The 14518-nt window shown below is 25.4% G+C and overlaps 4 protein-coding genes across 13 annotated transcripts; 2 read left to right on the top strand and 2 right to left on the bottom strand.

Annotated features, from left to right (window-relative positions):
- The first annotated feature begins 43 nt into the window (after positions 1–43).
- LOC124951448 (serine hydrolase-like protein) lies at positions 44–1617 on the top strand. The gene is made up of 2 exons (XM_047499838.1): positions 44–374; positions 623–1617. Exon 2 carries the CDS (start codon positions 632–634, stop codon positions 1520–1522), a length of 891 nt encoding a protein of 296 aa, XP_047355794.1. The 5' UTR covers positions 44–374; positions 623–631; the 3' UTR covers positions 1523–1617.
- A 266-nt stretch (positions 1618–1883) lies between these two features.
- On the bottom strand, positions 1884–8287 carry LOC124951482 (protein arginine N-methyltransferase 9-like). 9 transcript variants are annotated; one of them, XM_047499938.1, is made up of 8 exons: positions 5764–8287; positions 4870–5033; positions 4624–4750; positions 4017–4418; positions 2942–3940; positions 2608–2761; positions 2456–2542; positions 1884–2371 (listed from the first exon to the last, which is right to left on the bottom strand). In XM_047499938.1, exons 2-8 carry the CDS (start codon positions 5030–5032, stop codon positions 2024–2026), a joined length of 2280 nt encoding a protein of 759 aa, XP_047355894.1. In that variant the 5' UTR covers position 5033; positions 5764–8287; the 3' UTR covers positions 1884–2023. The 9 variants fall into 9 exon arrangements, with proteins under 9 accessions (XP_047355894.1, XP_047355890.1, XP_047355893.1 ...); XM_047499934.1 differs by having other exon boundaries at positions 4870–5034; positions 5666–8287; XM_047499937.1 differs by having other exon boundaries at positions 5304–8287.
- On the top strand, positions 5612–8739 carry LOC124951483 (succinate--CoA ligase [GDP-forming] subunit beta, mitochondrial). Of its 2 annotated transcripts, XM_047499945.1 has the most exons (6): positions 5617–6148; positions 6303–6402; positions 6970–7565; positions 7651–7785; positions 7852–7980; positions 8261–8739. In XM_047499945.1, the coding sequence occupies exons 1-6, from the start codon at positions 5947–5949 to the stop codon at positions 8371–8373; spliced, it is 1275 nt and encodes a 424-aa protein (XP_047355901.1). In that variant the 5' UTR covers positions 5617–5946; the 3' UTR covers positions 8374–8739. The 2 variants fall into 2 exon arrangements, with proteins under 2 accessions (XP_047355900.1, XP_047355901.1); XM_047499944.1 differs by having other exon boundaries at positions 5612–6148; positions 7651–7980.
- Positions 8678–13287, bottom strand: LOC124951485 (dynein light chain 2, cytoplasmic). The gene is made up of 3 exons (XM_047499946.1): positions 13116–13287; positions 12281–12398; positions 8678–10838 (listed from the first exon to the last, which is right to left on the bottom strand). Exons 2-3 carry the CDS (start codon positions 12386–12388, stop codon positions 10677–10679), a joined length of 270 nt encoding a protein of 89 aa, XP_047355902.1. The 5' UTR covers positions 12389–12398; positions 13116–13287; the 3' UTR covers positions 8678–10676.
- Between the last annotated feature and the right edge of the window lie 1231 nt (positions 13288–14518).

Below are 14518 nucleotides of genomic sequence, written 5' to 3' on the forward strand. Positions count from 1 at the left end.
AGAATATTTTTCTTTCATTTTTAAACAAAACGTAATAGAATGCAATAAAATTGTATACATAATGCTATATACATATATATACATAATGTATAATCGTTTTGCAAATTTAATTGCTAAATAACCTATTGATAACTAGTCTCTATTGTGCAGTTAAATGTAGTTGAATTATAACCTAACCATTATATATTTTTTATTAACAATCTATAATATTAATACCAAATTCATATTAATACCAAATTCATATTAATACCAAATTCATATTAATACCAAATAATATATAATAATAAAAAAAAGTAATCACATTATTGAATTAAAGGTGAACACAAATATTTGTAGAGTATTTGCATTCTCACCTTGTTTTATTTAATTTCAAGGTAAGCACTATTGTATTGTCTTATGTAATATAATATTTAACGTAAAAGATTATAACAACGAATTTTATTAATATATTTGTTTTAAAGTATTTTAAATGTGTGTGTATGAAAAAAATTAATCTATAAATACTTTTAAGTAAATTTAAAAGTACTTGTGAAAATTCACGAAGAATAATCTGTACATTTCTATAAAATCGATTTATTAATTTTTACAAATCGCAATTCAATTAACAAATTCTTATATATAGTGATTAGTGATGGAAGGAAAAGAAAAATGTGAAGAATTGAAATTTTCTGTACCATGGGGACATATAGCTGCTAAAGCATGGGGTCTGTCTACTGATAGAAGAATTCTAGCAGTACATGGAATTTCAGATAATGCTGGTACATTTACCAGAATTATTAAGTATCTTCCAAAAAATTGTTATATTGTATGTATAGATTTACCAGGACATGGATTTTCATCACACTTTACTTCAGGAATACCACTTAATTATTTTAGTTATGTACTTTCTATATATCATGTATTAAATGCATTAAAATGGGATACTTGTATTTATATGGGCCATAGTTTTGGTGGTCACATTGGTACAATGTTTTCTATTCTCTATCCCAAAATAATTGAAAAATTAATATTATTGGATGCTTTAATATCGCCTCCGATATCAAATAAAGAACTTGTATCTCGCTTACGAGAAGTTTGTGATATTACTATTAAAGCTAACACAAATAAAACTCCTCGGTTATATACTAAAGAAGAAGTATTATATGCTTTAAGATGTAAAAGATTTTCAGCATTAAATTCAAAAGCTGCAGAAGCATTGTACGAGAGAGCTGTAACAAAAGTTAATGATCTATATAAATATAATCGTGATGTTAGATTAAATACATTCGTAGTACCTTTCTTTAATATAAATCAATCACTAACATGTCTTAAAGAAATTTCAATTCCATGTATAATTATTTTATCAGATTCTAAAATAGACTTATACAAAAATATGTCATATATGTTAAAACAAATACTAAACAATTATAATATCTCTGTTACTTATGTAATTGGGAATCATGATGTCCATAATAATTATCCAGAAAGAATAGCATCATATATATGTAATTTCTTGGATAGTAATATTAAAAGCAAACTTTAACAAATGATATATTAAGAACTAATTTTAAATAAATAAAATTGTACTTATGGAAAGCTGATGATATATTTGATATGATGATAGGATATTGAATAAATGCGAATTTATATATATTATTTATTAAATTAAGGAAATTAGGGAAAAATATATTGAATTTAGGAAAGGTGCCTTATAAATATTATATGTTATTAATTGTTTTATAAACTTTGCAATTTTTTATTATGAATTTATATACAAATGATGAATGATTTCTTATATGTAATGTTTTGGTTTTTTATTTATTAAATTATTATATGTACAAATTTTTTAATGTAAATTTTTTTATTTTTATCCACATATTTATAATTGCAGAAAAACACTTATTTATAAAACATATATTAATTATGTTACTAATTTCATAATATTATATTTTCATTATTTTGTTATATAATTGTTAATTATATAAAATAAAGTCATATTTATAAAACTAAAAATGCACATATATATAATTCAGTACTTCTTGATTCATTCAGTAATCAACTTGATACTTACTAGACCTTTGACTTGTTGTATTTTAATCTTTACTTCATTATCTGCTCGAATAATATTTTGCAATTCATCTTCTAACACTAAGGCCATGTGATTCATAAAAGAATCATTTCTTTTTGTATAATGTACATGATCTGATGTAAGTTCAATTTTATACCAACAAATAAGAGCATTTGGATGTAATTGCTTATTATTATTGCCTATTTTTTTTAAATTTACAACAGATTGTGTCTTTTCATTTTCTTTTATTTCTATTAATGTATGTACTTCAGATAAAGGTATATAAGAATACAGACTTAAATTTAAGTCAAATATTTGATCTATCTGCAACATTAGAATTTTTTAAATGCAGATTTAAACTTATCATAGACTATAGAATATTATTATATAATCTTACAAGTAGATTACCTTATATTCATTAATATATTCTGCAATCTTATAACTTGAATATGTATCTTTAATATTTGTCATAATATTAATATATTCATTATTATGCTACAAAGAAAAAATTCTAATAATTATAAATTGAAAAATATTATTTTATTGTTAATAATATATACCTTATGAAAATTTGATTTATTCGATGTATTTTTTTCCCACTGAATATTTGCATCTTTTACAGATACTATTTTAGGTAAATCTTCTGAGAATATAAGTTGTCCCATCAAAAATACTTTCTCTGGTAGTATAATGCCTTCTGGCTTTAACAAATAGCTAAAATATGTATTTCTAATTATTTTATTAAGAATATACAAGACAAGCCACAGTTAATTATAACAGTCTTAATATGCATATAAATCATTAGATATTATCAATATTTATGTTAATGATATCGGTTATTATAAATTATCGAAATAATTTTGAGATTATAAAAAATAAAAGATGACATATTACCTGAAAAGTTCATGACAACTATCTTGGCCCCAATCTTTTAGTTCTCCCTTCATATCAAAATTATGAAAAAGTATAATATCTACAGGATGTTGAATTTGACGATAATCAGATACAGCATAGGCTGTTCCTTGAATTTCATTTTCTTTAATAATTTGTTCAACAAGATGACAAAGTATTAAATTACTACTTTCATAATATAAAATTTCACTATGTTTATTTTTTTTTAATTGCATCAAACCGTAGATAGGAAATGGTGAGGTATCCAAAATACAATTTAATTTTCTAGTTTCATGAGATTTGCTAATTTGAATAAGAGATTTAATATATTCAAGATCATTAAGGAACATTATTATTTCTCTTGGTAAACGATATGTACATTTAGAATCAATATCAGATTTGAATGTGCTTAATGTGTAAGAACACTTTAGTTTTCCATTATGTACTTCAGTCTTAATCGTTAAGTTATCACCTTCTTTACAGACTGCTGGAATTGTTGGAAATACAGCCAGTTGCCAACAAGAATTTGCTTCTGATGTATCTATTACAATTTCTTCATCAAGATGTAGTTTGAACCAAGTTACCAATCCATCTATAATACCATCATATCTGCATTTGACACATCGTATAGCCTTTATGCCATCTTTTGCAAATTCTTGTAATTCATACATATTATTAAAATTAACATGTAATAATACTTGTGGTTCTGTTATATGATTTATTTTAACATTTTCAAGATTTTCTGTATCATAATATTCATCGTCTGGTATTATAAGCACATTATCAAAACTAAGAGAGCATTCTTCTTTTATTTTGTTAAATAAAACTGATGACCTGTATCGTATATATTCACATTCAACAGCAGCCATGTAAAGAGTGGCTCTCATAGGTATTACCATTCCATCTTTACTTAAAATATTTTTGTGTGCATTAATCATAGATGGTATTATTAATTCTCCAAACAAACCAGCATCAAATGTTTCAGTTACTATTAATTTCAACCTGAAAAAAAAAATTAATAACTAATTTTTTACAATCAGAAATTTAAGTTTTAATCTTTTTTAGTAATTCAATCAACCTTTCTGGAATATCGTCTGGTATTCTAAGATTTGAAGAAAGCTTAGGTATCAATTTTATATCTTTTGCATCATTGCGTTCAAACACATTTTTTGCTATGTTAACCATTACTGTTGAATATTCACATGCATAAATGTTTTTGGCTCCTGCATCTTTTGCATATAAGCTTAGAAGACCTGTGCCAGTTCCTACATCTAAAACGGTGTCATAGCCTTCAGAAATTCTTTTATGTATTGCTTGTGCAAATGCATTATTTCTTTGCTTATCGTTCAACATTGGAAAGTGCCATCTAGCTACAGCCATACTATGTGCATTTTGCAAATTTCGTTCTGCAGGTAGAAAAGTAGGATCAACTCTCAAGGCTTTTTTCAAATAAGGTATTGCTCTCATAGGATCGTTATTCCTTAAACAGCATAATAATAAATTTTTCTATCCAAACAAGAATGTCTTATACAATTTATATCTATATATTAAAGAATCAGATGGTTATGTTTTAAAATTAAAGTATAAAAATAGATATATAAAATAAGCTAATAAGATCTCAATTTTTTGAAGTTGTTAGATATTAATCTATAGATCTAAAAGCATGATCTCACCATAATTATTACCTTAGAAGATGCGCTGCAAAATTATTTAGCATACGTGGATTATTTGGATAAATATCTAAAGAATGTTTATAACATAACAGAAGATCAGAAAACCTATTATTGACCTCCAATTGCATACACCATTCACCTAAATATACATTTGTTTCATTGTAAAGAATACAAATGACATATACAGAAGACAAACAATATATACAAGATACATAATAATATATAAATAGACAAGACAAACTATTTATAAAAACATACATAACACATCTGTAAATGCTTCCTCTATTTCTGCTCTTTTTGGAGAACATAATTCTGCTACAACAGTATAATAAGCATAAGCCTTTCCGACATGGCCAAGACTGTCATGATCCTTTGCCTTTCTCAAAGATTTTTCTATTATATCCTTCACTTCCATTTCCATCCTTAAAATATAATGAAATTAATCTTTTTATTACGTAAATATAAACATATTTACATTCGAATAACTTAAAAATATGACTGTATATCCAAAAACTCAAGTCAATTTCAACAAAAATATGTACAAAAAATTATATATGAAAGAATATATTCATAACAAGAAATCACGTGTGTAAATTAGAAAAAAAGATCATATATAACCTTGTTGTATATATTTGTACCAAATAAAAACATTAACTTTGAATTTGGTTGATGAGTTTTATGATTACACATACACAAACAGAGATAGCGCTGTCAGCTTAGTAAAAATAAAAAATAGGGTGGAGAAATAAGATTTAAAACAAACGTGTTATAATAAACTGTACTTATTAGTCATACGGTATGAAAACAAAATATCTGCGCCTGACTAACATATATATATATATGGATATATACTGTGACAGTTCCAATAAATAAGTAAATATAAATGACATTGAATAATTAAAATAATAAAAAATTCTAAAAGAAAAAAATAAGAATAAAAAATATATTATGTTATCCCATCAAAAATAAATACAGGTAGTTTCAACTTCATGAATTTCCGTCATGTTATTCGTATGTTAATAGGTTAGAAAAACTTCCCAATTTTTATACATATCTATAAGCCATGTGTATTGGAATTTCTCTTCAATATATATATTTAGCCATATAAAAAGATCATTGTTAATGATTTTTAACATGAATTTTAACGTATACGTTATTCGCGCGTATTGTCGTCATCCAATCATCGTTGATGAACGTTATGTAGTCTTGCTGCCGAAAAATGTCTGTTTGTGGTGTTCTTTTTCCTAATCTCGCATGCGAGAATTAACACACTTCGATTGGAGTACAAGTGATGTTTTTTGAACTATTTATCAAGTGGAAGTCTTAAGGTTAAGAATGTTGCGAATACTTAGTTTAAAATCTTTCCAAACCCCACAAATTTTTATTAAAAATCGATTATGCGAAGTGATACAATTTAGAAAACTCAATTTATTAGAATATCAAAGCAAAGAGCTTTTAAGGGACTGTGGTATATCTGTACAAAATTTCGCCATCATTGATGATTTAAACAAAGCCAGCTCTGCTCTAAAGAATTTATGTTAGTATAATTTTTTTTTTCCTTTTTTCATCACATTTTATACATCTATAATGAAATATACAAAATTTTTTTTGCTTGTGTATTATTAATAATTTTCTTGATTATGACAATTTTGAGACCAATGAACTTTTTGTATCTTTTATTTATCTTCCAGATGCAAATGAATATGTTATCAAAGCTCAAGTATTGGCAGGAGGACGTGGTAAAGGATGGTTCAACAATGGTTTTAAAGGTGGTGTACATCTTACAAAGGAGTAAGTTAAAATAAATGTGTAAAGGTATTTTATGTGAAGTGGCCTATACAAAATGTTACAAATTATTTTTGATAAATCTACTACAGCGGCTAATTTAAATTATTTTGTGATATTGAATGACATAGGGAACTAATCTTTTAATAGTAATAAAAAAAAATTAAATTCTTAAAATTTAATAATTAATAACAAGAAAGTTCTAGTGTCATTTTTTTTTAATGCAATTCAATGTATATTAAAAAACAAGACAATAAATTTACTGTTTACAAAGGATTAAAATAAGAGTTGAGAAGTTTAAAATTTTTGTTTAAACATTTGTTGGAACTTGACATGAATTTAATAATGGATTTGTTTTCTTTTTTTTGTATTCAATGAAATCAATAATAAATTTAATGTCACTTTTTAAAAACTTGCACTTTTGATTATATTAAATGTATACTTAATGATTATGAACGTAATAATAATAATTTTATATTTTTTATACGTTACACATTTGAAATATTATTATAGAGATAATAGTTGCTTTTGTTTAATTTTTTATGTTATTTTGAAATATTTTTTTTTTAATAGTCCCAAAGAAGTAGTAGATGTTGCAAAGAATATGTTAGGTCATCGGCTGATTACTAAACAAACTTCAAAGGATGGCATTCTGGTACAAAAAGTTATGATAGCTGAATCTGTTGATATTGTTTCTGAAAAATATATTTGCATTCTGATGGATCGACAACATAATGGGCCAGTAATAATCGCCTCTCCACTTGGTGGTATGGACATTGAAGCTATTGCTAAAGAACAACCTGAATTAATAAAAACTGTACCATTGGATATATATAATGGGATTAATGATGCTATTGCCAAAGATATCAGTAATTTCTTAGGATTTAGTGACCCAGAGGTACATAAGAAAGCAATTTACGAATTGAAGAGTTTATGGAAATTATTTGTTGATATTGATGCTTTACAAATTGAAATCAACCCATTAGTATTAACCAAAGATAAACAAGTTGTTGCAGTAGATGCCAAAATTTCATTTGATGATAATGCACAATTTAGACAGCAGGAGCTTTTTGCTTTAGAAGATACTAATGAAAAGGATCCAAGAGAAGTAGATGCATTACATTTTAATTTAAATTACATCGGAATGGATGGGAATATTGGATGTTTAGGTTGATATTTTACAGTAATATATGCATGTTTTTATAGTATATCGATCATTTATAACAGCATAATTTTTATTATTTTTATTTTCAGTTAATGGAGCTGGTTTAGCTATGGCAACAATGGATATTATCCAATTAAATGGAGGAAACCCTGCTAATTTTTTAGATGTAGGTGGAAATGTAAAAGAGGACCAAGTTTATCAAGCATTTCGTATTTTAAATGAAGGTATGCTTATAGATTGTTATTATTTTATATGTATAAAGTATTTTTATGATATAATTAATTTTTTAGATCCAAAAGTAAAAGCTATTCTGGTTAATGTATTTGGTGGAATCGTAAATTGTACTACCATAGCAAATGGAATTATAGCAGCTGCACGAAATTTAGGTCTTAAAATACCTCTTGTGGTTCGATTAGAAGGTAATCATTTTTTAATAACAGAAACGAAAACATTTATTGCAAAAAATGACCAAATCAAAGAACAATATTTTTCACAATTCAATGACAAATATATTTTTTATTGAAAATTATGATGTTAGTTATAGAAATTAAAAAGAAATCTGTTTTGACTTGATCATTATTGCATTAAGTCTATGACACAATTAGTAATTTTAGTTGCAAGAATTGTTATTCTTTTACTTGAACACACAAGCAGTTAAATATGGTATATTTTGTTTCTTTTACTTTACATTATTTGCAGGTACTAATGTAAATGAAGCAAAAAAGACTCTTAGAGACTCCGGCTTGCCAATAATTACAGCTAATGACTTAGATGAAGCAGCAAGAAAAGCTGTTATGTCTATAAAAACATAAATACATTGCTATTTTCTTACAACTATATAACCTCCTAAAGACTGGAAATCTACGGTTGTGATTTGTAGTGTTGTAGATTTTAATACAAAAAAGATTCATATAATATAACTTGCATAGTTTTTTCATAAATTCTCATTGTCTTATTGCAAATTATTTAATTAATATTTTTCTGATTTTTACAGATTTTTAAAAATGATTTATATCGTTATGAATATAACTATATATATCGTTTTGAATATAACTCTATAAATATATTTAATTTTTTAATGCATATGTGTTCAAAGGAAAACAAGATTATGGTGTATAGCATTGAATTATAAACTTTATTTCGTTTTAGTAATAAAATGGATTATCATTTTATCCATTTATGCTCTATTATTTTATGATATAGAATATATTAGAAAATGCATTTTCCATGTATTCTCAAAATGCAACTTTCCATTTGTTTATTAAAATTATTATACCTCTCTATTATAATTTTTATTCATGGGACTAAAAGTAAATTTTGTAATTTTTTTTGTTACTTTCACTTTTAACATATTTATAAAAGAACACATTTTACTCAACATCTATCTATTGTTATATACTTTATTTAACGTTTTAGAAATATTTTTTAAACAAAGTACCAGATCAAAGAGAGCTTCATTGTTATTATTGAATGTCCGATTTTTCAATCATTGATTAAATATAACATATTTAGTCAGCATCAGTTGGTAATTTGTAAATATGCCTATTAAAATAGACAAAGTTTGTATAATATTGATTAAACATAAAAGTTGCACAAATACACTACTTAATACTTTGTAAATAATTAGTATATTCGTATTCTTAATATTTTCAGACGAAAAAATTATATGATATTAGATGTAATAACAAATCACATTATATGAATAATATTAAAATCTTGCAAAAAAATCTTCAAAATTATTTTTTGCACAAAGTTTAATTTGTGATCTAAAATCTGAACAATGTAGCAACATTATAATAATCAATACTGCATGAAAAATTGCTTGAAGATTGCACAGTGTATAAATATTATGTATAGTTATTTATTTATCATGTATAAGTACCATAATACGAAGTATTAAATGTTACATACAAACTAAAATGGGCAGAATAAGAGATACGACTTCGAGCATTTGTCTAAGAGTAAGTGGCATGAGATAAAATTTTTGTGACGTTATATGTAAAATATAAAATATTGTGTGAAGGTAGGAAACAAATGATTCAAATATCATAATGTAGTGCTGCATATGCTAACATGTTGGTAAAAGTTATCAAAATTTGATAACAAGTTTTGTTGATACAAATAATCTTGTATAATTATTAACTTAACCTAAACGAAATGTCATAATGAAAAACAAAGAAATAGTTTAATCATTTGATGCATAACATTTTTAGTAAGATAACTTTCAATTTTCATATTCGCAGGAAATTACATTCCACTTGACTTTCGTCCATTGTTGTATAAGGGGACTAGAAATTATACGTATGTTTCTTGCTTCGTCCAAAATAAGAAATAGTCTATTCTGTGTAAATATTTATACAGGATCTTGAATGTTAAATTGGAACTTAAGATAGGAATCCACTAGATTCACGCAAGACTATATAACGCCACGCCATATATGTATATCTAAATAGATCTTTTTACGTTCTACATAATTGAATAGAAATCAATTTGTCCCATATTATTCTATGTTGTTGTAGTATTTCACGTAAATTTGCAATTTCCGTACAATACTTCTTTTTTTTTTGTGCATCTCAGGAACAAAGATTTTCTAATTTACAAACGTATTGAGACGTGATATACATGCAGAGTTTTAACTTTTGCTTACAAGTGGAAGCGTGTCAGAAGCATAGTGACGTTCGCTCTTTCATATACGTCACAGTCGTTTGTGTAGTGTGCGTGTGGGATAGTCGGCGTGGTCCAAGTGAATTCCTAGCTTCGACCTCACGTACTTACCTAATATAAAACAAGAACACAACAAAGTTTTAGCATTTACTATACATTTCAAAATATTAGGTAATATGCCAATAATTTCAGATAGTTTCCTACCCTTTGATTTTTCTACATACATTCTCAATCTATTTTTTTCAAATACTTAGCTATTAACAATGTCAAATTGATAATGTTGATATTTCTTACTTTGTTCGTTAGGAGTATGCTTTACTATTTTTAAAGCAAATCTCATATTCATAATGCAGTTGGTTTTTACACATGGTACGGTAATTTCGTGTTCTGTATAGTATCAGTAAGGAAAAGGAGGAAAGAAGAAAGGAAAGATGTGAAAATAGAAATCAGCTTATCCACTCTTAAAGAGAAGGATGGCTACCTGACCCAGGTAGAAATATATAAAATGTCTTGTTTCGTGCGTTACATAACTTCCAAAATTACGTCCTACAATGCAGTGCCACGTTGGATTATATTTTTTATCAAATTCTTTCTTGATAAATGCTGCTATATCCTGCAATCAAAAAAATTGACAATGATTATACTTGATGAATTCCCATGTACAATATACATCTGGAAAATCTATTATTTTGTTCAAACATATGAAATAAATGCAATGTACGTTTATATTGTCAACTGTTTGGTCTTGTATCTAAAATCTGTATTAAAATGTAAAACTTCCCACAGACAAAGAAATCAGTTATGCATTATAAATCTATTGTGTTCATTTTTAGCATATATGTTGATAAGTAAAAGTCAAGTTTTAACAAAACATATTTACATCAGTAAAAACACAAACTAATTCATTTAGTGATTAAAAGAAAATGATGTTTATACATATATATATCATAGTGTAATATTTATGCAGTTTAATCTGCTTTTTCTCATATATATTTTTTCCAAATGTATTATATGAATATTATTGAAACTTCAGATTCTAAGTTTTTATAATATTTCTCGTATATTTTAAACTAATGAAATGATAACATTAATGATAATTGAATAATATATAAATGAACAGAAAATAATACCTATTACGTAAATAAAGTATGCACTTTTAATATCATAAGTACTTTTCTTTATGCTGTGATATATGCTTCATTCTTATATGTAGATTTCCTGAGTGAAAGATATATAAGATAAAAAATTATATTATAAGAAAAAAATTTCATTTTTAATCTTATTACATTTCTTATTTAATTGAATATGTATCATTACTTAAGTCATATTAAATTAAAAAAAAAAATATATATATATAGAGAGAGAGAGAGAGAGAGGATATCTATTTCATACATTTTTCATTGATATTTTGAGTTATATTAAATTCAATATTAGTTAATAATATGCCTCTTAATACTTATTCATAAATTCCATGTGATGTATAATCAAGCATATACACATGGCACGCATATGCATGTTTCTTGTTATTGGCTACGTGTTTCAGTACCATAGTTAGAAGTCGTGTGAATTTTGATAGAAAAAAATCCATAGGAATCTTATTTTGCATTCCAATCTCCTGTTGTTATGTTTCCACATATATAATTGTTTTATAATATTCCTGGAAACCCTAGAATTTGTAGAAAAACTTTAATTCAATGAGGAAAAAATCTATAGAACCAATATCAGCTGAAAATGAACAGCCGTAATATAAGCTTGAAATGGGGATGACAAATACTGAATTTATTTGTTTTTATTTTATTTTATTTTATTTTATTTTTTTTTTATATATATATAATTTAGTTTGTCAGTTCAGACTTAAGATCTTCAGATCATTTAAAAACTTTGCTCATGCATATTAGGCTAATACTGTCTAATTAAGTGTCACTCCTACTGTAACGACATGCAAAATAAGATTCCCTGCAAATTCATTTCACATTATATTTTTGCATTAATTTAGATCTTTAAGAAAAATAGACACTTTTAAATAGAAACCATATATTTTTTTAAAGCAGTTACCTTTTCTATATTATACTTTTCCAAAGCTTGAGTTGCACAATCGACAGCATCCTGCTGCATCTCTTCAGACATATCCGCATTCTTGATAACAGCCTTTCTGTCTGACATTTTGTTTGTTCTATAAAATACACGATTATTGAATTTATTGTCAAACACACACACACATATATATATATATGCTATGTATATATATATATATATATATATATATATATATATACATTATTTTTTTATAACATACATAATAAATTTTTGACAAAAACTAATATGACAGATATTTGTGCTTTTAAGTTATAACTCCAAAATTTTTATTTGCATCATAAAAAGTAATTCAATGAACTATTAGTAAAAGTAAAACATAGAACAGATTATGTTTTTAACACATCAATAGCACAGATAAAATTCTTTCATTAAATTTACGAAAAAGTTTTCGATATATAATAAATGAAATTGTGCATAAAATGAAAATATTGAACATACTTGAAAAAGGGAAAATGAGCAATTTTAATGACAGCGTGTATATCAATCGATGGCATAACAAAAATTTTAAATTATCGAAAAAAGACAATGTTTTTAACGACTTAGATATCAGTACAATATTAACGGATGGAATGAAACGCGGGAGGATATTGTTTTGTCGATATGGCTTAATAAGTATAACAGTTTACTTGCACGCGATTGAAATTACAATAGAAATCAATGTTAATACATTTACTTACAAAGCATATTAAATATGATAGATCAAAATATAAAATTATTTTTTGGCATATAGCAAAAGCAAGACTTTTACCTCGGTTTTAAAAAAGTAATACATCTGATAAAATAATAAACATACCTTTTTTTATAAACACACTTTCACTAAAAAACGCAGGGAAAGCGTTTATAATTTTCTTTTCCCCCTGTTATATGCGGAATTCTCAAAATGGAATAATTTACTTAAAAATTTTTGCGCACTTAAGCCGACAACGAAAATTACTCGACCGAGTTTCAGACTGAAATGTCCGCAGATATCCTACGGTTCTTATTGGCTCACGATTAGGGTCTTCTATCAGGGTCTTCTATCAGTCCAGAATGCCTTGCAACTAGTGTGCCGCGAAAAAACAAATTGAGATTTAGTTTTATCATTTGTATATAAACATATTTTTTTTATTTCTATCGATAAATAAAGCACGTATCACGTAATTTTAAGAAAGTTTTATAATTCTTTATAAGAATTTATTATAAATATAAAAAAAATAGTAACTCTAAAATTTATCTTACATTATTGCAGTTATCTTATGTTATCTTATCATGTCTTACCTGTCATATATAAAATCTCGAATAATTTATATCGCACACGACTCTGTTATTATTTTTATTAGCAATAAATTAAAGAAATTAAATTTATATAGTTAAGATAGTTTTGTAGGTTATCTTTTTAAATAATAATTTTTGAATAAAAAATTTTTGATTACTATTAAATATCTTATTATTTTTGAAATAGTATTGAATATTTTAATAATAATTACTTTCTGTTATCATAATTAAAATATTTTAACATATGAGTATAACATCATAAATGATTAATATAAATAATTTCAATAGAAGAATTAATTTCATAACTAATTTTTATTAGAATTTATTAAATATAATATCCATTTGTAAAGTAAAAATTATAACATCCATAAAGAGAAATTGTCGATGTTGTTTAAGTTTTGTGATTTCGACATTCGATTTAAACCAGCTTCGATTATCGATATAACGTACGTCAGTTTTTGATTTTAAATATGCTTATTCAAACCTACTGTCTTGTTACAACCTTTACTTATTGTCATGTACGTATGAGTATTTGATTTATCGTTAATTTACTAGAAAAAAATGTATTACATCGAAATGACATCGAAATGATATTTCATGATTATTGTTTACCATTTAAAAAATTTTACAAGAGCTCGACAAAACTCTGTGTAAATCACAATCTAATGATGAAGATTGAAAGTGCTTACAATATAAAGCTATGAGAATTATTGTTCTCATTATGTTTTACACTATGATTTATATAAAAAGAAGTTCCGAAGAAGGGATAGATATAAGAAAGAATAAAAAAACTCGAGCTATACTAAAATCGAGTTTTATTAAAAACTCCAATTACGATGTTTCTGTGAAATCAATTTCAAGATCAGGTATATATCCATAAATTCTAATAGTGATAACGAACGATCCTAAAAACGATTATTTTTTTTTTAGAGAAATTATTGA

The sequence above is a fragment of the Vespa velutina genome, chromosome 9 (assembly GCF_912470025.1).
Source record: "Vespa velutina chromosome 9, iVesVel2.1, whole genome shotgun sequence".
NCBI lineage: Eukaryota > Metazoa > Arthropoda > Insecta > Hymenoptera > Vespidae > Vespa > Vespa velutina.

Excerpts from the sequence above, each read along its gene's own strand:
- LOC124951485 (XM_047499946.1), bottom strand. The coding sequence starts at position 12,388 with ATGTCAGACAGAAAGGCTGTTATCAAGAATGCGGATATGTCTGAAGAG. Across the intron at positions 10,839-12,280 it reads AAAAGTATAATATAGAAAAG|GATATAGCAGCATTTATCAA; the intron begins GTAACTGCTTTA and ends TTTTGATTGCAG.
- LOC124951483 (XM_047499944.1), top strand. The coding sequence starts at position 5,947 with ATGTTGCGAATACTTAGTTTAAAATCTTTCCAAACCCCACAAATTTTT. Across the intron at positions 7,566-7,650 it reads TGGGAATATTGGATGTTTAG|TTAATGGAGCTGGTTTAGCT; the intron begins GTTGATATTTTA and ends TTTTATTTTCAG. Across the intron at positions 7,981-8,260 it reads TCTTGTGGTTCGATTAGAAG|GTACTAATGTAAATGAAGCA; the intron begins GTAATCATTTTT and ends CATTATTTGCAG.
- LOC124951482 (XM_047499934.1), bottom strand. The coding sequence starts at position 5,747 with ATGTTAAAAATCATTAACAATGATCTTTTTATATGGCTAAATATATAT. Across the intron at positions 4,419-4,623 it reads TTTGCAGCGCATCTTCTAAG|GAATAACGATCCTATGAGAG; the intron begins GTAATAATTATG and ends ATGCTGTTTAAG. Across the intron at positions 2,372-2,455 it reads AATATATTAATGAATATAAG|ATAGATCAAATATTTGACTT; the intron begins GTAATCTACTTG and ends CTAATGTTGCAG.
- LOC124951448 (XM_047499838.1), top strand. The coding sequence starts at position 632 with ATGGAAGGAAAAGAAAAATGTGAAGAATTGAAATTTTCTGTACCATGG.